Source organism: Linderina pennispora, assembly GCF_002104995.1.
Source record: "Linderina pennispora strain ATCC 12442 chromosome Unknown DL89scaffold_5, whole genome shotgun sequence".
NCBI classification, from domain to species: domain Eukaryota; kingdom Fungi; phylum Kickxellomycota; class Kickxellomycetes; order Kickxellales; family Kickxellaceae; genus Linderina; species Linderina pennispora.
Window position 1 is genome coordinate 1281236 of NW_024468253.1, and position 20769 is coordinate 1302004.

General features: G+C 53.9%; 11 protein-coding genes across 11 annotated transcripts; 8 read left to right on the forward strand and 3 right to left on the reverse strand.

The window, feature by feature from the left end:
• Positions 1-148: 148 nt before the first annotated feature.
• On the forward strand, positions 149-920 carry DL89DRAFT_274746 (uncharacterized protein; the record flags this gene model as incomplete). Its single annotated transcript, XM_040889233.1, has 2 exons — positions 149-234; positions 311-920. The coding sequence occupies 2 exons, from the start codon at positions 149-151 to the stop codon at positions 918-920; spliced, it is 696 nt and encodes a 231-aa protein (XP_040744545.1).
• A 623-nt stretch (positions 921-1543) lies between these two features.
• On the forward strand, positions 1544-3144 carry DL89DRAFT_144168 (uncharacterized protein). The gene has a single exon (XM_040883479.1). The coding sequence runs from the start codon at positions 1670-1672 to the stop codon at positions 2825-2827; it is 1158 nt and encodes a 385-aa protein (XP_040744546.1). The 5' UTR covers positions 1544-1669; the 3' UTR covers positions 2828-3144.
• Positions 3050-4681, forward strand: DL89DRAFT_257130 (uncharacterized protein; the record flags this gene model as incomplete). Its single annotated transcript, XM_040885498.1, has 3 exons — positions 3050-3349; positions 3409-4144; positions 4176-4681. 3 exons carry the CDS (start codon positions 3050-3052, stop codon positions 4679-4681), a joined length of 1542 nt encoding a protein of 513 aa, XP_040744547.1.
• Positions 4682-5244: 563 nt separating this feature from the next.
• Positions 5245-6886, forward strand: DL89DRAFT_267061 (glycosyl transferase). Its single transcript, XM_040887345.1, has one exon. It carries the CDS (start codon positions 5276-5278, stop codon positions 6788-6790), a length of 1515 nt encoding a protein of 504 aa, XP_040744548.1. The 5' UTR covers positions 5245-5275; the 3' UTR covers positions 6791-6886.
• Positions 6887-7455: 569 nt separating this feature from the next.
• On the forward strand, positions 7456-8744 carry DL89DRAFT_267062 (uncharacterized protein; the record flags this gene model as incomplete). Its single annotated transcript, XM_040887346.1, has 8 exons — positions 7456-7525; positions 7554-7608; positions 7633-7650; positions 7672-7731; positions 7753-7799; positions 7824-8592; positions 8613-8654; positions 8695-8744. Coding segments are annotated over exons 1-8 (1094 nt in total), but the record flags the coding sequence as incomplete, so codon positions are not given.
• A 776-nt stretch (positions 8745-9520) lies between these two features.
• Positions 9521-9889, forward strand: DL89DRAFT_257133 (uncharacterized protein; the record flags this gene model as incomplete). Its single annotated transcript, XM_040885499.1, has 1 exon — positions 9521-9889. The coding sequence occupies one exon, from the start codon at positions 9521-9523 to the stop codon at positions 9887-9889; it is 369 nt and encodes a 122-aa protein (XP_040744550.1).
• Positions 9890-10026: 137 nt separating this feature from the next.
• On the forward strand, positions 10027-10621 carry DL89DRAFT_257134 (uncharacterized protein; the record flags this gene model as incomplete). The annotated part of the gene is made up of 2 exons (XM_040885500.1): positions 10027-10255; positions 10287-10621. 2 exons carry the CDS (start codon positions 10027-10029, stop codon positions 10619-10621), a joined length of 564 nt encoding a protein of 187 aa, XP_040744551.1.
• On the forward strand, positions 10469-12165 carry DL89DRAFT_144268 (uncharacterized protein). Its single transcript, XM_040883480.1, has one exon. The coding sequence runs from the start codon at positions 10738-10740 to the stop codon at positions 12154-12156; it is 1419 nt and encodes a 472-aa protein (XP_040744552.1). The 5' UTR covers positions 10469-10737; the 3' UTR covers positions 12157-12165.
• Positions 12098-12719, reverse strand: DL89DRAFT_267063 (Prefoldin). Its single transcript, XM_040887347.1, has one exon. The coding sequence runs from the start codon at positions 12547-12549 to the stop codon at positions 12175-12177; it is 375 nt and encodes a 124-aa protein (XP_040744553.1). The 5' UTR covers positions 12550-12719; the 3' UTR covers positions 12098-12174.
• DL89DRAFT_322311 (uncharacterized protein) lies at positions 12715-13630 on the reverse strand (the record flags this gene model as incomplete). The annotated part of the gene is made up of 2 exons (XM_040891338.1): positions 12715-13184; positions 13595-13630. 2 exons carry the CDS (start codon positions 13628-13630, stop codon positions 12816-12818), a joined length of 405 nt encoding a protein of 134 aa, XP_040744554.1. The 3' UTR covers positions 12715-12815.
• Positions 13631-18327: 4697 nt separating this feature from the next.
• DL89DRAFT_267075 (uncharacterized protein) lies at positions 18328-19891 on the reverse strand. The gene has a single exon (XM_040887348.1). It carries the CDS (start codon positions 19847-19849, stop codon positions 18593-18595), a length of 1257 nt encoding a protein of 418 aa, XP_040744555.1. The 5' UTR covers positions 19850-19891; the 3' UTR covers positions 18328-18592.
• Positions 19892-20769: the final 878 nt, after the last annotated feature.

Below are 20769 nucleotides of genomic sequence, written 5' to 3' on the forward strand. Positions count from 1 at the left end.
CTGTTCCTTGATGGCCGAAAGGGGCATGACCCACGCTTGAATTTTTTTGCGCTTCCTTGAAAACTCAAGAATGCAACTTCCCCTCGACTCTTCTTTCTTTCATAAAACGTTTTCCCTCCTTTTTTTGCAGTTTAAATTTATTTTCACAATGACGTCCGCGTCGTCTTCGTCGAAACAGACAATTAGCCTGGAGGAGTGGGAGTGCAAAATGGCGGAGGTTCCAATTGCAAAAAGGCAAGTTGTCGAATTGGCAAGCAAGGTTGGTGAAGAGGGCCAAGGGTGTGGGCGCTAAATGCACTGGTATTTGTAGCGACCTGAACCAGCTAATAATGAACTACCTGATAATCGAGGGGTACAAGGACGCAGCGGAAAAGTTCAGCGAGGAAAGCGGGCTGCAAACGCAAGTAGACCTGGGGTCAATTGAGGAGCGGATGCAAATCCGGTATGCGGTGCAGTCGGGCGACATCCGCTTGGCCATAGAGCGGGTCAACGACCTGAACCCGGACCTTCTGGAGACCGACGCGCGGCTGTATTTCCGGCTGCAGCAGCAGCATTTAATCGAGCTGATTCGGCAGGGCCGGGCGACTGAGGCACTGGAGTTTGCGCAGGAGGAGCTGGCGCCGCACGGGGCGGAGCATCCGGAGCTGCTGCGGGAGCTGGAGCGCACAATGGCGCTGCTGGCGTTTGACAGGCAGGACTCGCCGGTCGCCGAGCTGCTCGAGTTTGGGCAGAGGCAAAGGACGGCCAATGAACTGAATGCGGCGTTGCTGGCAGCCCACAGCCAGCCCAGGGAGCCCAAGCTGCCGGCGCTGCTGCAGCTGCTGGCGTGGACCCAGGCGCAGCTCGACGACAAGGCGAGGTACCCGAGAATCAACAGTATTGTGAATCCTGTGCTTGAAGAGCCAGCCGACAAGACATGATTTCTTTTCTTGAACAGTTTGCTTTTCTTGTTTCTTTTAATTCAATCTCTTACTACTAGCTTGCAAAATGGACGAGACGTTTCTGCAGTCGGCGTTTGTGCGGCATTATTATCCGGTGCTGGGAGTGCTGAATCAGCCCGGCAGTGTGCAGAATGACGACTCTGGGTCGGGCACTGGGCTGACCACGCCCTATGCGCGGCAGGTGGGACGGTCGATTCTGCGACATTTCAGCGGACCGGACCAGCCCCAGGGGTGGGACCCGTCGGGCGGGCACTGGCAGGTGTCTGGGTTCGACTCAGTCGATGCAATTCCACAGCGGCCGCAAATACCGTCGCCACGGCACGGCTCGCAAGAGATTCTCCCGGAAGCCTGGATAGCAAAGCGGCAGCAGCAGTGCCCGGCAACAGTGCTCTCGCTGCACACGCTCTCGGATGACACGCTCCTGGGCGAAGAGCTGGCGCGCAACCGCATATGCCTGGCAGCGCGGCAGCTGACATACACGGCAGTGGTGGTGGTGAGCCGGGCGATGGAGGAGCAGGGCGACGCGCAGGCGCGGGTTTCGGGGCTTGTGCAAAAGTCGGGCGTCCAAATAATGGTGTGCTGGCCGGGCAGCGCGCAGCAGTTCCAGCAGTTCCTGGCAGAGCTTGCAGGGAGATTGCAGGGCATGGCAGGCAAGCATTACTGCGAGCTGTTTGCCAGAGCGCAGCGCAAGGCCGCAATGGTTATGATGGAATTGCCAGAGGCCATAGATGGCGTGGTTAAGGAGGAGCCCAGGGAGGGACTGGTTATGGAGCGGTTCCGGCAGTTTCCTGCCAGTGCGTGCGTGGGCGGCCAGGTATTATGCGAAAATGATGCTATTTGCCGAGTGTTTCGGCGACCGCGTTATCGCCATAAAATGCCTGTGGGTAGCATATACGAATCTGGCGGTGTTTGCCTGTGGGCTGGTTCAGGGCAGATATGCAGGCGACGGGCGGGCGGCTGAGGGCGAGCTGTGGGAGAACGCCAAGGCGCTGCTGGAGGCTCTGAATGCGCGGCTGCTGCGATACTGGCTGTACGGCCCGCCGCCGGCCACAGTGCGCATGCCTGGCACAGACATACCGGACCTGCCAGGCGACCCGCACATGTGGTGGCCGCTGGGCGGAGTGCTGGGCGCCCAGCCAGACACCAGCCGCTCGGTGTGCCTGGCAAAGGCTGCGCGGCAGGCAAGCGAGCACTCGCGGCTCCTGCAAGACGGCTGGGCTGGGCGGCAGTACGAGATCCAGGCGGTTCTGCACCAGGTGGCCGAGAAGAATGGCGTGCGGTTTGCGTCGCCGGATGTGTGGCCCGAGTCACCAGCCGTGCTGTTTTCGCTGGCCGCGCGTGCCCGCCTGGAGCGCATGCAGGGGCAGGCGGCGCTGGAGTTGCTGGAGCAGGCGCTGCTGTGTCTGGACGGCAAAATCGATCTGTCAGCCGAGCAGCTGGTGGTGGCAGCAGGGGCAAAGCGCAGCCATCTGTTCCTGATGCTGCTGAGCGAGGTCGGCCAGGCCCTTGTGATGCTAGACCGGCCAGCCGACGCCCTGGGTATTTTTGTTGCAGTGGCAGCGCAGTTCCGCCGCCAGGGCTGGGCCGAGCTGACTTGCCATGCCCTGCGGTGGGTTGCAAAGTGCGCTGAAACCACCAATGACGCCGAGCAGTGCGCGCGGGCTGCGCTGGAGCTGATGGTTTTGGACAAGGCCCAGTGCGGGCGGACAGCTGGTGGAGGCGGCCGGGCGGCTGGATCATCTGGTGAGTGTGGGGATGTGCCAGGTGTTCGCGCCCATCACCTGCCACGCCCATCTGCTCGCCTGCCAGACCGATTCCCGCACATTGCCCCTGAGATACCAGGTGGTCTTGGACTGCCACGGGCTGACCGAACCACTTGCAGCTGACGGAGCTGCGCGTCGAGTTCAGCTCCCATCACGTGCATGTGCGCCATGCTGCAGAGAACAAGCCCGCAGCAGTTCTAGCCAATGTAAGGTTTGCTGAGCTCGCGGGCACCGCAGCCGACTGCGACCTGCTGCTTGTGCCCGGCACTACTGTGGTATTAGAGGGACAGGTAGAGATCGAGAGCGACACGCGGGATTCCCTGGTTTTGGAAGGCAGTCAGCGCAATGGTGGGCGAGAATCTGCGGCTGTTTTGGCAGACATCCTGCGAGCAGTCGCTGGTGGCAGCCGACGAGGCACTGACAGAGGTAGAGCGCCGGGTGCTGGAGAGCTCAGCGGCCGAAGCCATGCTGGGCGTGCCCAAAAACCGCAGGTGGCTGCACGTGCAAAGCAGCCCCGCGCGCTGGCTGGCATTGCCCGAGTCCCCGACTAGCACTCTGTATAGCCGGTGCCGCCAGGTGCAGCTGCCGCCAGTCTCCACCGTCGGTGTCGCTGACCATTCCATCGGTGGCGCAGCTGGCGCCAGCGTATCAGGGCGAGAAAGTTTCCCGTGGACATCGTCATCCGTAACCTGCACAAAACCCAGTCGCTGCAGCATGCTCAAGTAACTGTCATGCTGGTCGACCAGCCCGAAGGCAATGCCGAGGCAAAGCTCATACATGCGCAAGAAGCAGGTATGCAATTGGAGTTTGAGGTCGCCGGTATTGCCCCCGCCCAGGAACATGTCGAGACTGTGTTTGTGGACTTCGCTGCGCACCAGTCTGATGCGTGCCTGGCAAGGGTCACCAGCTGCCGCCGTGCTGGTCCGGTGCAGCGCAGAATGTCTGTTTCAGGAGTCGGACCAGCCCCTGCAGGTGTCAGCGCAGGCAACGGTGCCTGTGACGCGCCCACTGCGTGCTCTGGTCGAGACCCAGCCAATGCAGCCGGCCAGCGTCGGGGAGCCCGGCGGGCGGTGCTTCCACCGCACCCTCCATGTGACGCTGGAGAACACCGGGCCCTGGGCCGTGCAGATCGACCGCATCTCGGTGCGGCCGCCGGGCATAGATTCGCCGGTGCGGGTTGCGCTGGCGGCCACGAGCAGCGTGAGCAATGTGGAGGTGCCAGGGAATGGACAGATCACATGCCTGGTCCACCTCGATCTATTTGCCAAAGACCTGGTGCGTGTGCCCGAGCTAATCTGTCCCGGCATCCTGGAGGTGGAGTGGCGCCGGACTTTGCCGGCGGGCCTTTCCCCGCAGACGACGCTCCTGTGGCTGCGGCCCCTGGCGCTGGTGCAGCGCCGGGTGCAGCTCGAGTCCCAGTGCAGTGCTTCGGTGGCGCGGGTCGGCCAGCCTCTGCAGATCACTTACCAAGTGGTGAACATGACCCGTGCGCTGGCAATGCTGGAGCTGTCCATGCATGCCTCCGAGGGCTTTGTGTTTGCCGGCCCGCGCCGCACCACCCTGAATGTGATGCCGGGCGATACTGCCGCGGTTGCTTATACCGTGATGCCGATTTCTGCGATCATGCAGGGCCAGGGCCAGGGCCAGGCGCCAGGCCAGGCGGCCATTTCCGAGGACATGGGGCGGGTTGGCTGCGGCTGGATGCAGCTGCCGCGGCTGGACGTCAAGATGCTGGGAGCGTCCGTGCGCACATCGACGGATAATGTGGATAGTGAGGTGGCGAGGCGCATGCTGTTAGAAATGGCCAAGGGCGTGGAGAGCGGCCGGGTGTCGCCGGGGCTTCTGGATCAGTGCCAGGTGGCCGTGCCGTACGCTGATGCCGAGGATGAGTCGGATTTCGAGGATGATGTGTCTGTGGCCGATCCATGCGAGGTCCTGCGACTGGATCAAACCACCATCTTCTGCGAGCCCGAGTAGAGAGAGATATTCTAGCCGCTTCATCCGCTACTCCTGCGTGCATAGAAAGCTCTTTTGACAAGGCTGTTTCTAGGCACTGTATAAATAGATCTGGCTGTCTTGGCAGGCACTTGCGCAGCTTACATTAGGTTGGGTATAATCAACGCTGCCAATCACCCGTGGTTTCCCTTTTTGGGGGATGAGAGGTTTAGTAGGGAAAACAAAAATAAATCGCTCTTCGCGGATGACTGGGTTTCTTCTTTCCTGAAGGCACGCCTCGCTTTTCTTTTCTCCTTTCTCCCTTTAGCTTTTTATATTTTATTTCGCGTTCATAGGCCTTTCTTGTACAGTTTCTATATTCCCCTTTGTGCATATTCTAGCTTGCCAGCAGCATCTGCCGCCCTTTCCACCCTCTTGGATTTTTCATCTCGAAAAAACAAAAAAAAAAGATAGACCATGCAGACCAAGGTACTTTATCAAACATAGCTTGGACAACGGTCCGAGCCCAGTAAGGAGACGAGAATCTCTCCCGTGCCCCCCTCCAATCAACTGGTTACTCAAAATTTTTTCTCTCGTTCATAGGGGTTCCGGAGACTGTCGGTTCCATCGGCCGTGATGCTGGCCATAGCGCTATTCTACATGTTCTGCATAGTGCTGATATCCAAGAGCGCCATCCAGCAGCGCATTCCTAGCAAAACCACTATGCCGCAGCCTACGCAGGAAAGCGACGACTTTGCGTGGAAACGGCCGGCGCCCACGGCCGCTTCTGGCGGGCTGAATCCAAGCGAAAAGGACCGCCAGCGGCCGCTGCCCAAGCTCCCGCTGACGCGGCTCCCCGGCTGGCCGACCGAGTTCCCCGAAAACCTGACTGAGCACCGGGAGCAGGTCCTGCAGAGACACTGGCCGACGCTGCACGACAAGCATGTGGCGGAAATCGCGCCATTCGTGTGGCACCACCGGGGCATCGCCGAGGAGCTGCAGGAAAAGGCGCAGTCGCCGGACCGCGAGGAGTCAGAGTGGGCATACCGGGAGATGGCGAGGCTGGGCGTGGTGCCGTATTACGGGGAGCGGGCGAACGCGAGCTTTGTGGTGCTGATACGGAACCGGGAGCTGGACGAGTTCCGCACGTCAATGCGCCAGCTGGAGGACCGGTTCAACCGCAAGTACCACTACCCGTATCTGTTCCTGAACGACGAGCCGTTTTCGGACGAGTTCATGCAAATGGTGGCGGCGTCGACGACCAGCAATGTGACGTTTGCGCTGATTCCGCGCGACCACTGGAGCCTGCCCGACTTCATCGACGAGCAGCGGGCGGAGCGCGCGCGCAAACAGATGGCGGCGAATAACGTGATTTACGGCGGCAGCTTGAGCTACCGGCACATGTGCCGGTTCAACAGCGGGTTTTTCTACAAGCACCCGCTGCTGCGCAATGTGGACTGGTACTGGCGCGTAGAGCCCGGGGTGGATTTCTACTGCGACATCGACTACGATCCGTTCAAGTACATGGCCGAGAACGGCAAGCTGTATTCGTTTGTCATAGCGCTGAAGGAGCTGGAGGCGACGGTGCCGACATTGTGGGAGCACACGCTAAAGTACATGAAGGAGCGCAATGTGACGTCGGAGCTGCTGCAGTATTTCGTGGGGCGGACGGGCAACTACAACCTGTGCCATTTCTGGTCCAACTTTGAGATTGCGTCTTTGAACTGGCTGCGGACGCCCGAGTACCAGTCGTATTTCGAGTACCTGGACCAGGCGCAGGGCTTTTTCATGGAGCGGTGGGGCGACGCACCGGTGCATTCTCTGGCGGCCGGCCTTTTGCTGCGGCGCGACCAGGTGCATTTCTTTGATGATATCGCGTATCGGCATGCGGAGATCACGCATTGCCCGGACACCACGAGTAGCGTGGAGCTGGGGCTCAAGTGCCAGTGCCCGCTGGGTGTCGATAACTTTGATAACCACTCCGATAGCTGCTTGCCGGCATGGAAGTCGTATGAGCCGAATACGTGGTCATTGAAGGATACCGAAGAGGCGCTCAGGCTGATGCGCTTGAGGAAGATCCGATTCATGAACCAGGAGCCGCGTATTGTCGCCGACCGCCGCCGCTGGTACGACGTCTTTGCTGGAATCTAATCCCCCTTTCCATCCTATGCATGTCTCTCTCTCTCTTTCTTTTTGTTATTCCCTCTTTTCGATTCCGAAATTTTAAATACAGACCTTTTGTGCTTATTACTCCTTTTGGATGTGCGCAGTATCATTTAATATACAGCGCTTTGGTATAGTGTGGCTGATATTACTAGTCCTAGCCTTTCCTTGCTTGGCCAATGGCAGATACAGCCCTGGCTAGCGCAATTTATATATTGCATTAGGCGGGAAAACTGCTATGTTTATGAGACATAAAAAAGCACACAAGAAAAATTCCAGATTGTCGCTTTTGTGCATGATATGGTGGCGAAATATCCCTTGCGCATACATTTCATCTACTGCATATCCACGTATGGACGTAATGCTCACTTTTACCCTACTTTTCTATCATAATGAATGTCCTTTTTATTCTTCAGCATCAGGCCTACTAAGGGAGGAAAATTGCATGTCTTGGCAGTTAAAGTTTATCCAAAGGCAATAAAGGTTGGCTGATAGCAAAAAGAGTTTTTGGAAACATATCCTCCCCACTGGGCCATATATCCACGCAACCACTTTATTTATACCCCGGAATTTTCCCTTCTTTTTTTCTTTTTTTTTTTTCTTTCTTCCGTGGAACATACCCCCTCTATCCTTTACACAATATTATCTCCACCTATTTTCTCCCCAAACCATGATACCAACAGTGCTGAGCAACTACATCCCCACAATCAATGGCGTGAAGGAGTACCTTAGGGAGGTCTTCCCTAGCGAGATGGATGCCGAACGGCGATGACCCGTTCCTGAGCGAGGTCATCGACGAGAAGCAGGTCCTAAAAAAGCCCACCTACAAGTCCAAGGCCGTGCCTAAGGTCCGGAAGTCGTACCACGAGAGATGGCACTGGCCGTTCGCCATCGGCATCATGACCGCCGAGGCAGTCGCAATATGCGCGGTGTTTTTCGTGAAGCTGCAGCGCAACACCGCCTGGTTCATGATCCTGTACGGGATTCTCTCGGGCCTGTGCATTACCGCTGGCTATCATAGGCTGTGGGCGCACCGCGCCTACAAGGCGTCGTATCCGCTGGAGCTATTCCTGGCTGTGTTCGGCGCGTCGTCAATCCAGGGCTCGATTATCTGGTGGGTGCAGAACCACCGGCTGCACCACCGGTACACGGACACGGAGCGCGACCCGTACAATATCAAGCGCGGGTTCTGGTACGCGCACCATGGCTGGATTATTTTCCGCCGGAAGGAGTCCGAGCTGGGCTATGCGGAAATGTCCGATCTGTATGCGAACAAGATCGTCAACTGGCAGTACAACTACTATTTCTACATCTGCGGCATGACTTCGCTCGTCCTGCCGACGTGCATCTGCGGGTATTTCTTCAATGACTGGGTAGGCGGCTTTCTTCTGGGGCGCCTGTCGCCCGCCTCGTCGGCGTCCAGCAGGTCACCTTCTGCTGTCAACTCGGTTGCGCACACCTTCGGTACCCAGCCGTACAGCGACGAGCAGACCCCGCGCGACAACTTCCTCACCGGCATTATCACATTAGGCGAGGGCTACCACAACTTCCACCATGCGTTCCCCAACGACTACCGCAATGGCGTGCGCTGGTACGATGTCGACCTGACAAAGTGGATCCTGTGGGTGTGCGAGCAGCTCGGCCTCGCCAAGGACCTGAAGCGCTTCCCGCGCAATGAGATCATGAAGGGCCGCGCCACCATGAAGCTCAAGAACGCTGAAAAGTTCGCCAAGAAAATCGACTACGGCAAGCCCATCGACGAGCTGCCCATGTTCACCGAGTCTGAGTTTGTCGGCCTGAGGTCAAGGAGCGTGGCAAGAGGTGGATCGTCATCGAGGGCTTCATCTACAATGTCGAGGAGTTCATCAAAATGCACCCTGGCTGGCCCCAAGCTCATCAAGAGCGGTATTGGCAAGGACATGACCCATGGCATTCAACGGCGGTGTCTACAACCACCACTACTCGGCCCGCAACCTCATGAACTCTACCATGCGCGTGGGCAGAATCGTCTAAAACCAAGGCAATATCCTTTTTCCTCCAGTTTCTTTTGCAGTCCCAAGTAAAACTTCAACCCGCAAAAAGAACAAGGAAAAAAAGCTGTGGCCTGTGGCAAGATCGCCGGTTATCGACCTTCCAATACTACCCAGTCCCGTTGCTTCTTTCTTCCTCTCTTTGCCTTCTGTTGTCCACAAATTCCACCGCGTATGCAATGTCAGCTTCCCAGGAGAAACCAACCAGCACACCAGCGGCGGACTGCCACCACCAGCGAGTTTGACAAGAAGCTCGACCAGGAGGTCGCTCAGATGCAGTTGCTACTGAAACACTTGGCAGACAAGGTCGAGGAGGCCGAGCGCGAGGCCGAGGAGGACGCCCAGCCCAGTGGCACCCAGCAGCACAAGGTTGCCGATGCACTAAAGGACATGATGCAGGCCGAGCAGGCAATGGGGTCGTTCGAAGCCCGGCTGGACCAGCTGCTGGGGAACCTTGACAAAATGCTGGAGGAAAGCCAAGACCAGTCTCAAGCTGGAGCAAAAGCGACCTAAGCATCTTTTTTTCTTTCTCCCACCACTCTTCGATTACATAGCAGTTTATTATTTTCCCTTGCCATGCCAGACAATTCGTTCGACGCATTGGGGCTTTCTTTGAGCCAGCTGTCAAAGGAGCTCGACCAGGTAGAAAAGGACACTAAGCTGCTTGCGCAGTTTGGCGGGTCGCAGGATGAGCACCGGCAATTTCGCCGACTCGATTCGTGAGCAGCAGCTGGCAGCCAGGCGCACGGCCGAGCAGCTCCGCCTCGAAGTCGAGTACAGCACAGACGCGCCCAAGGACGAGCATACCGCGCGACTAAACCTGATCGAGTCGCAGATGCGCAAGCAGCAGCGCGAGTTCCGCGCAGCACTGCTCAAATACAAGGGCAACTCAGCCTCGGCTGCCAAGAAGGAGCGCGAGCTGCTGCTGAGCGGGGCCGCAACGCCGTCGGAGCTGCGCAAGCGCAAGGCGCGCACGGGCAATGCGGTGCTGAATGCGGCGACCGATGTGACCACGGCGCTGCAGGAGACCTGTGAGCTTGATGAACGAGGAGATTGAGAAGAGCGCGCGGAACATCACTGCGCTGCAGGACTCAGTCGGATACACTGCGGAAGACCAAGGAGCAGCACCTGACGCTGGACAGTGTCATGAAGACGTCAGCCAATCTGATCAAATCGCTGGAGCAGGCGGATGCGATGGACCGCTGGATGATGCTGGGCGGGCTGGTGCTGTTCGGCATGGTCGTGTTTAATATCTTGCGCAAGCGTATCTGGATCCCGGGCCTATCGACGCTGTTCTCGTTGCTGAGATATGTGCTTCTTGGTGGCTCATCAAAGACTGCAGTTGCTGTCACTTCACCGATGGTCATGGCTACCACCAGCAGCGCCGACGTGGTGTCAACAACATCCGGATGCACTTACCGGTGTTACCCGGGCACTGCTAACAACTATAGCAGCAATTGTCGCCAAGGAGACTCTAGTAGTGACCACCACAGTGCCTGTTGCTGCTTCACATAAAGAGGAGCAAGGTCCTCTAGAGGAAGATACTGCATCGGTCGAGTATGCCCTGTCTACTGAAGGCATTACCGCAAGCTCTCACGGCTTGCCTCTCGAAGATGAGGCTGTTGCCACTGGTGGCCTGAATGATGAGCCTGAGCAGACTGATGAGCCTGTGACGACCACATCACAACACCAACAGCAGCACCAGCATCAACAACAACCAGTCGAAAACTTCCGCCGCAAGAACATCTACACCATGCCCGTTGAGCGGCCTGTTCACGAGGAGCTGTAGAAAATCCCAAGTTGCCATATTTCACAATATATCTGCTCGACTGATTTATTCCGTGCAGTATATGTGGACCACACAAGAAAAGGCGTCATTTCCCTGATATTTCTATTTCTCCCACCATGCCGTTTGACCCTAACGAGGAACTCTTTACCGATGCCGACCCTGGCTACCGCAACACTAGGCTCGAGTCGACAGTCCCGCCACCATCTTTATCAGCACTGTCGCGGTCGATCCGCAGTGTTAGAGGCGGCACTCGGGCACCGAACCGCGGTGACCACAGCAATACCAGCAGCAGCCAACGCTCTATGGCTCCTGGCCTCCGCCAGCCGCCACAGCCAGCTCCTGTCCGGCCTGAAATCGACGTCAAGGGCAGCAGCTGCATTGTGATCACCAACTCGTATCCGCCATCCTTCGCCGAACAGCACCTGTGCTCGCCTGACTGGATACGTATGATGAGTGACAGAGACGATGCTCGCGGCCGACGTGGTGATGCACGGCTCGGAGATGTAGCCATGATGCAGTCGATCCAGGCGTGCAAGCAGGCTCTAGCAGAGGTGGACAGTGTTGCAACAACAGAGGATAAGCTCAATGTGTACAGCTGCCTGAAGGTTATCAGTCCGTTTGTGGATATCTCCGCGCTGAAGCTTGCGCACTTGGACTACCCGCTGGGTGTTGTCAGAGAGTACTTGCAGCCAGGCAGGGAGCTCAGATTTGTTGATCTGTGCAGCGGGTGCGGCGGATTCACCGAGTACATCTTGTGGCGGGCGAGCAAGCAGTTGGTGGAGTGCAATGGATGGTACTTTGCTGACAAGTCTTCCAAGCAGCCTTTGGATGTGGACAGGATGCTGCCCGAGTGCCATGCCGCGCAAAACACTACTGTTTTCCAAGCGGATATCCTGGATCCGGCCAATGTCGACGCGTTCATTCAAAAGGTCAGAGGCGACATCCGCGCCAGCCATGCAGTGGATCTAGTTGTCGCTGAGGGCTGCGCCGGCTCACCCAGCTTTGACATGGACCAGGAGCGCCAGCAGTATGCATACCTGATCGCCCAGGCGGCTGTTGGTCTGAAGCTGCTGCGCAAGAAAGGCACCTTTGTGTTCAAAGCCTTTGACACATTCACGCCGCTCAGTGCCGAGATCCTGTTCATTTTACACACTTTCTTTGAGCGCACAGCCATTGTGCGCTCGCTAGCCAGCCCGCCGTCCAGCGCAGAGCGCTTTGTGGTATGCAACCGGCTGATCACAGAAGACACCTCGCGGATCGTGGCACATTTGATGTCGGCTCTGCATAGAATGCATCACAACCAGCTCAAGCTGGCGCATCTGGTGAGCTGGACACGCGTTTCGGGCGACAAAAAATTCATGGCCCCGCTGTACGATGCCAACATGAAGCATGCGGCGTCGCAGCTGCAAGCACTGAACGCTATACTCGCGCACATGAAGCACCCGGACATGGTCATCAATTGGGCACATAGCCCGCAGGAGGTGGCTGATGTATGCTTTGAGAAGTGGGGGATTCCAAAGAGACATGCTGAGTAGGAAATAAAACCAAGACATTTACTTTGCCCTGGCGGCGGCGGCCTGCGACGACATGACAATATCACGCAGGTTGCCTGTAGCGTCGTCGAGCTCGCGCTTGACAAACTTTTGCTTCTTTTCGAGCGCTGTCAGCATCGTGGCCGACTCCGTCGTGGTCTTCTCGAGGTCCGCGAGCAGGTCCGCCTTGGTCTCCTGCACAAACATCTTGCCCATCGACTTGTACATGGGCACGGAGTTGCCCAGGCCCTCAAGCTCGCGCTTAGTCAGGCCGGCCAGGCGTGTCTCGCGCTGGTGCAGGCTGATCTGGGCCTCGATCTGGGCGAGCTGCTTCTGCTTCTCCTGAATTCTGCTTGTGATGCGCTGGTACACCTGCTGGAGCGAGTCGTCGGCCATGGTCAATGTAGTAGCGGAAAAGCGTAAAGAGTATTATTATCACTGCCGGTCCGCGGAGCCAGCCAGAGCCGTTTTCTCGACGAGACCGATCGCCCAGTTTGCACTTCAGGTTATGGAGCCCCCTAGGAGTTTGAAAGTTTACAATTTGAAATTCAAATTTTGAAGCGTCATATTTTTGGGACCGGCAAAAGCTCTTGTTGGACACAACAAAAGACCCAAACCAGAGTACACAAAGAGTAAGACTACGAAAGATGGACGACTGCTGCTTAGGCCTTGACGGCGTACTGGCGGCGGGGGAAGTTGGCCAGCTTCTTCTGCAGACGCACGGTCTTGCGCGAGCGCTCCTCCGGGGTCAGAGCACGGCGCAGAGCGCGGGTAAGCTTGGGGCGGAGGTCCTTGGGGATGTGCTTCTTGCCCTCGTACTGGGCACGGACCTCAGCGCGCGACTGCTGGGTGATGACAGTCAGAACGCGAGCGACGTTCTTGCGAACCTCACGGATCTTGGTGCCCTTGGCCGAAGCGGCACCAGCGACCTGCTGGACCTTGAGGTCCAGGAGCTCGCGCCTGTAGTTCTCGAGGGTCTGAGTCAGCTCGGCCTTCGACTTCTCCCGGAGCTCGGTAACCTTAACCTTAGCCTACGTTGAAAGAGTTGTGTAAAGAGCGCATTAGCAATATGGTCCATTCCAGAAGCCAGCTCCAATCGGCCAAATGGACGCGTCGCCGAATTCCAAATTTCGCGATGCCCCCAATCAGCATCTCTCCCATTCACGAAAATCGGACTCTGGTTCTGCAGTCGTCCAGCACGTATCCGCCCTGATTTACGCGGCGCATCCACTGAGTAATTTGGGCGCATCCATCATTCAGCTCAACGATAGGTACCATTGCGATTATTCTGTTTGTTCTTAGATATGACAGAAAGTTGAAAGAGAGAATCCAGCACTTCGCATCAACACCTTCGATATGCCATCGTGCCCCAAAACTGAGGGAATTGCTGGTTCTGATCAGCGATCTGATCCGTTAATCTATTCTTCATACTGAGGCTGACAGCCGAGCGGGTTTGGCTGGTACGCTTGGCAGCCATGATGAACGTTGTGCCCGCATGCAATGGACAGCATCCGTCTGTTGAGGGCAATTTTTTGAGGGTGGAAGCGATCTCCAAGTTGCAGGCTGAAGTGACCAGTACGGGATGGGCAGCCTGTGTATATCCAGTGAGTGGGCTATGCTCACCAAACAGGCAGACATGTTCTATTTGTGGGCGGGAGTAGCAATAAATAATACTGACGATTTTAAAGATTTTGCGACAGATATGATGCGAAGAGGACTTGAGAAGTGTTAGAGAAGACGGCATGTTTTAATTAGGTGAGACTATTCAAATCCTAAGCTAATCAAAATATGAAATGTGCATATATCTACATAGCTCTGGTCAGTTCAACAAAGATATATGTAGAGGGCAGACATATTTACATAGTGAGGCATATGAAAGATACGTAAGAAAAGTCAGATACGCCAGATATATCGCACACAACAGGTATATATATGGATCTTAGGTGGAATGGCGCAACAGTATAAAAATGATGGCGCTCGTTTACCTAAGCCCTATACTAAGGCTCGTTCTCCCAATAGCACTGTGCTCAATAATTTAAAAGATCTGCCTGTTTCCGAACAATAGCGCTGTAGAGTGCGAATGTCCCAAGGCCACCCAGTTTGGAATATAAGTATGAATTGCGTTTACCCATGATTAAACATGGAGATATGTCGCTAGTCGCCCATCTTAATAACAGCAGCAAGTCAGGGCCTCGAGCAATTCAATTATCGCCACTTTCCACAAGACTAAAGGCCAATGGCATAGAGTCCCACCAGCACCTGGTTTTACGGAAACAGCCACTTGCGGTCAGTAGATAGCACCTGTTTGACTGCGGATTTTATCCACGGTCTATCACTGGTCGAGATATAAGGTTCAAGGACTTGTAAATTCCTATTCGATACTAGAATTGCTCTGCTCGCGATGCGAGCAGAGCTGCTAGTCAGCATGGGTTGACACGTCGATAAGAGCATCACGGCGAACCGGTCATTTGAACGTGTCGGATGGTTGTTGGTGCAATGTCGATCATGGACATCTCCCATCTTGGTGGTCTGCTCAGCGTAGGCGCTTCAGCGCTGGCTCGCTGCTGCTGGCAGCAGAACCGCCTGCTGCTGCACCCCTCTTGCGCGGCCTCTTTGTTGCAGGGGTGGTGCCAGAAGCATCGGCAGAAATGGCCGTAGAGCGACGGAACCGTTCAGGGATACTGCCTGAATCACAGAGTGACTGGAAAATGAGTCTGAAGTTTAGAACTGCTGCGAGATCGCGGTTCAAGATCCAAGACGAATAGGCTCGCCTGTATTGTGCCATGGCCCGCTTACATGACTCGCTTGTACAGCGGAGAAGGCCATGGCACTTCACAGCTGGGTTCTTCGATCTCTGGTAGGGCCGCGGGTTGGGAACATGCCGGAATGTCTGCAGCGACCTTTCGCAGCAGAACGGGCACATAGACGATGTCCGGAATTCGTCGATCAGATAGACCTCAAAGCTATGGTGCTTGAACTTGTCGCGCCATCCCTTGCCACGAATCGGCGCATGGTGTCGGGCCATCGGCGCACTCCAATTGCCCATGATCAGCACTGGGTCTGGACCGAACTTGCTCCGGAGTTTCGCGGCAAGCCTGTGGTCTGCACGGGCCTGGTTCATGAATGAATCAAGGCGCAGCTTGCGGTGAAGCGGGTACACCTTGGGACTGGTCCTGACACCTGGACGGGCCTTCCAGCGCCTCTGGTGCTGCTTGTTTGACTTAGTGGGCTGCTGCTCTGGTAACCTTCGCGCTGTCATCGTGTTGGCATAAAACGGTGCTAGGACACACCGCACAGATGCACGGGCAGCAACGTAGGCACGGAATTTTGCTGGGCTAAGGGTCCGGCAGCAGTGCTTGGAAAGCTCTGCCTCTGCTCTGCGGACAGCATCTTCTGGGACTTGATCCTTTGTAGCCCAGTGAATCCTGTCATAGTCGTGCAGCTTGAGCTCCTTATTGCGCTGCTGTCGTGTGTAGCGGTAGAGCATCTTTTCACCCTCTTTCCCATTGCTGCTATTTTCGTGCATCATGTATAGCAAATCGCCACGACCTGGATCGATGAATACACAGCGGCCTTTCAGATTCTGCAGCTCTGGCTGTGGGATCTGGTGGATATAGCGACAGTCAGTTATAGTATTGCCTCCCACAGCACCACCTCCTGCAACATCGCCTCCCACAGCATCAGCATCTACTGTACCATCAGCCTTAGATACCTTGTCTTATAACAAAATGCATATCGTTACACCATCTGTTGTCACCATTATGTAGAATTTTCTATCACCATGCGCCTTAAATGGCTTTGATGTTAGATCTGCAACCCGGCTCCACACATCCCACACAGATTGTGTGATCCCTTGGACACATTGCTCATTGTACTGTGCAGTGTGTTTTGCGGCTGCGAATATCAATCAATTTGGCCAGAATCCGCTGTAGGCAAGTGCCATAGTGCAACACAATGCTGTTCTTGTATGCTGTCATCAACTCGGTATCCACGTATGTTGCTACTTGATTCATGTTGTGTACGCCATGTAGCTCGATATCGCCATTATGCAATAGATAATCATAAATGTGATATCTAACTACATCACCGAAATCTGCGCTCAACAGTTCTGACATGTCTTTCCGGTTGACAAAATCCTTGGCAGACATGGCCGTCTTCGCCTTCAGGTTGTGATAAATAAATAAATAAATGGAATGAAAGAATCCCTTTTTCACAAATGTTGCAGGGTCAAAGGCATCATTGTCAGCTAGTTGATGGAGTAGTATCCATCGTGCAAGCATGTATGTATGCTCTTTGATGATATTGACACTGTATACAAATCACTCTAGGCGGGGCAACATAGAATCACAGAAGCCAATACCACCAAGTGATGCCTTTATGACAGTAGTGCTGCGGGTAATATTCATTTGAGAAATTCAATAGGCAAGTAAGAGAAATGATGCTGTTCAGTTTTGCTTTATTGCGTATGCATAGCATTAAGAATTTTTTATTAAAAATGATCTGGCTTGCATGGTTCTTGGGGCCCTTAGCACTGATACAGTCTCTTGAATCAGTCTATACAGACTGGGTCCATTGTGGCCCAAATACTACTGCTTACGCATGTTCATAAGACAAATTAATTTATAAAACAAACCCACAAATATTGCATGACCGCTAGAAGAGCTATATGGCCTCATTCAATAGGTGCTCATAAACAAATATCCTAAGAGTGTTGCGCAGCCGGTGATGACTACCATGATGACACCATGGAAGTTATTAGGCTGACCGACAATGAGAGCAGCTCTTGCGCTGAACCAATGGAGATATCCAGTGGAGACCTGTGACCACTACAATAGCAACTTGTCACCCTGGTTTCACCGATGAGGTCAGATGCCGCACAAGATCAAAAAGTGTTTACAGAGCAAGTCACTCAAACCCGTGTTGAAGCTTAAGAGTTTTGTTTTTTAACCAATTAAATAATTTCTAGCGGACAGTCGGATACGTTTAAACTGTAAAATCTTATATATAGGTAAAGATCCTTCAGGAACAATGGCCACATTCGAGTGATTCCGGCAAGGTGCGATATTTATCCACAGTCCTCTATCTTCTGCCCCCTCTCCCAAATTCCCACACTATTTTCTTAATTATTTTGTAGTTCTAACAGTATTTATTTTATTCAAGCATGCACTGGCGTTTTTGGGTTTTGGCATTTTGGACTCTTATTGTAACTTGTGTGGCACTTTTCTCTGATTCCGCCACAACACCCGTGGGCTTTAAATCATAGCGTATGGCTACTGAACCCCTATAGTTATAAATTTAAGGGATCCTATATGTCTTTGACTACATGCTTGCTAATAATAGGTGGTACTTTGAAAAAGCCTAACATTTTGCAACCACACATTTTCCATCCTTGGCCAGCCTACTGATTCGCGATTATCTAAGCCAGCACAATAGCCAGCTGATAAGATTCTTTGCACTCACACTCAGTGAGCTAGTGATTTGCATTGATACTTGAGCACGGCTTGTATGGAAACAGTTCGTTGACAATGATACGGATACGATCGAGTCTAAAGACCTGACAATATTGAAAATAGCCGTGATAGTTATGCACAGCACGCCTTTGCCACCTTCCCTTCGCCTTTCAACCTTCTATGGATCCCAGAAGCTTCTCTTCCCGAAGCTCTGCACCTTGCAGGCATGTGGCACATTCAATGTGCACATTGACTTTGAGGGCTTGTTCGATAACATCGCGCTAGGATCGTTGAAGGTAACCGAGTTACCTGACCACATTCCATCCATAAACCCATTGCTTCTGCGGAATGTCGAAGAGCTGTATATCTCCCTGCCGTTCACTTTCCAACGCGGCGACATGGGTCAACTGATGGGCACCATCATTCATGGCCATTAGGGCACACGATGAGTCACTCGAGGGCGTTTTAGCATTTGGTGAGAGCCGAGGCATTGAGTTCAGAAGTTTGCAGAAACAGTTTATTGGTGATAGGCTGGTTTAGTCATTTTCGTCAATATATTGTGTTGGCATTTGGGGTCCGGAATCCCCCTACGCCACAGTAGACAAGGCCGAAACGCATACGTACAAATGCCCAGACAGACGACCAGCCTTCCTTCTTCCCCTCAGTCATTTTTGAGAAGTTATTTTTTTTTCCATATATTCGATATCCACTCATTCCCCAAGTTAACATATTGCCTTAACGGTATAGCAGGTATGTTCGAATGCTAGTACGTTAGCACTATAGACAGTGTTGATAATCAAAAACCTCGCTGAATTGCAGTAACATCAGTTTAACCATTGCTTCCTTTTCGCTCGGTTTACTTGTGCTCAGAACTAGATGCCTATGTTATGAATATCAGGATCGAAAATGGAAGGAGACGAGAAAAGAAAGAAAAAATAATACACTACCTATAGCTAGGACAAAACTACAAATGGTAGAAACCATAAAGCCTAGACAAATGCTAGACCATTCTTGTACACCCGTCTCAAGGCTGCCTTGTCCACCTCAAAGCTCTTCGATAGAACTAGCTTGTAAAGCTCTGGCAGCCGCCGGGTTGCCATCAGTAGCCAGGTCTTGGCTCGCATCATCGGGAATGCGATTTTGAGACCAAATACCAGGACTGATGTGCTTAGTGGGGTCCTCCTGCTGCACACAACCTCATCATTGGCTTGCTGATCCGAGTGGGACATGGAGAGATCTAGCGTGTGCATCCAGGGCAGCTGCGTCATGAACATCTCAATGCTCTGCAGCGAAATTGAGCGAGCTATAAGGCGCAGACTCCTAAGCATTGGCCATTTTGCGTCCTTGATGGGCGGGAAGTCGGCTTGTGGCAGAGACAGCGTGACTTTGTTCAGCTTGGCCGGGATATCAAAGATCTTGATAAAGAAGCTGTTCTTGTCGAGTACAGGGATCTGAGTTCTCTGCGAATCGCCTATGCAGAACTCGCGTATATTGCGGACCAGCTTTGGGTTAAGGTGCTGCAGCTTGTTTGCATCATCGAAGATAACAAGCGACCCAATGCTAGAGATCTTTATCAAGTCCAGCGCGTCCGTGTATGAGTCCAACGCCTCCATCAGGCAGAGGCTCCAGAGTCTGGGGAACTGCAGCTTGAACCGACCAATCTGGGTCGCCGGGTAAACATGGCGATTTTGGAATGTGCGCATTATCAGCTGCTCGACATTCGGGAACACGATTGGGTTGCTGGCGTCGCCAAACATGCCCCACGGGAAGTTGCTCGAGCTGTTGACAATTTCGATTGTCTTGAGAGTGTTAGGATTGACGCGCATAGTCCGGGATGCCGTGCCCTCTGATGGGTCTATAATGCGGATATTGGTCAGGTTCTGGAAATGCACATGTGGGATATTGCCAAGAATGATGCCATTGACCGTGACCTCGTGAATAGACGCAGCCAGCATCACGATGAGATTGTAGTAGATGTTGGCAGGCACAGTCGATAGGCTGCCAGACGTGATAGGAGTGACAGAGGTGACATGCGGGAACAGTTGCAGCAAGTAGCTGGAGATGAGCTTACAAACATCATGAAGCTGAGAAAGCTCTACATGTCCATCACATGCCATTATCAGAATAGAGTGTAGTTTAGGGAACCTGTGATGGTGCACGCCGAGCCCTCGGATAATGTCGATGAGGGTAGCATGCTCCGTGATCAGGGGTCCGCCGAGACAAAGGTGGATGACCCTGTGCTGCATGCCGGCGGCGACAATTGACGGCAAATTTGAGCGCCATGTGACATGGTCTGACATGGGTTTCTTGGGCTCAATGACCAGGCTCTTGTAGAGTTCGTGCTTGACAATGGAGTACCAGGAGTGACAGACCAGAGCCAGATTGACGAAGCGCTCCTGGTGGCCCATATCGGGCTCGTCTTGATATGCGATGTAGTTGGTATAGCAGACTATGTTTTCGACTATATCACCGTTCGTCAAGGCGCTGATGTTGGCAGAGGAACGTACATGCATAGCTGGTGTTCTGGGAAAGATGGATATGAATATGGAAATGGAAGTGTGAAGAGCAGTTGGGTGATGGAGAGGGGAAGGAGTGAGCGGGAGTCGTGCTTTATAGATATTCGAGAGGAAGGCGGCCAGCGGTGCGTGCGTGACAACCGAAGCAGACAAGTGTCTGCAATATGCAGGCGCATCTCCGAGTGAGAAAGACTTCCTCGTATAGAGATCCATGGTGAAGGGTGCCAGATGGGGTTTATGCGGCTTAGTACACCTGCAAGCACTTTAAGCAAGCTTATCGATTGCTTTCAAGATAAGGTCATGCGTGTTTATGAGCATCCGGCTGGACAGGTTCTCAGGAACAGTCTTGCAGGTATCTGAATGGACAAGGTGCCGAAAACAGAAACCGAAGGATGTCCACATGTCCGGAAAGTATGCAGCTCAGTGCACCATATGTGATGGTTTGCCGATATAAGCGAGCCGCCAGAGTCCCATGGGTGTTCGGATGGAGCCAGCTGGAGCCAACAAGTACCTGGTTAGTGGTTCAAAAGAATAATGGTGTGTTTCTGAATCAATGTAACCCTTGGTGCGTGGTAATTACTCACCTTTGTTATGAAGTATCCAAGGATGCGGGTCCACCGTGAGCTATCAACTAAAACAACTCAGAACAC

Excerpts from the sequence above, each read along its gene's own strand:
- DL89DRAFT_144168 (XM_040883479.1), top strand. The coding sequence starts at position 1,670 with ATGGCGTGGTTAAGGAGGAGCCCAGGGAGGGACTGGTTATGGAGCGGT.
- DL89DRAFT_267061 (XM_040887345.1), top strand. The coding sequence starts at position 5,276 with ATGCTGGCCATAGCGCTATTCTACATGTTCTGCATAGTGCTGATATCC.
- DL89DRAFT_144268 (XM_040883480.1), top strand. The coding sequence starts at position 10,738 with ATGCCGTTTGACCCTAACGAGGAACTCTTTACCGATGCCGACCCTGGC.
- DL89DRAFT_267063 (XM_040887347.1), bottom strand. The coding sequence starts at position 12,549 with ATGGCCGACGACTCGCTCCAGCAGGTGTACCAGCGCATCACAAGCAGA.
- DL89DRAFT_267075 (XM_040887348.1), bottom strand. The coding sequence starts at position 19,849 with ATGCAGCACAGGGTCATCCACCTTTGTCTCGGCGGACCCCTGATCACG.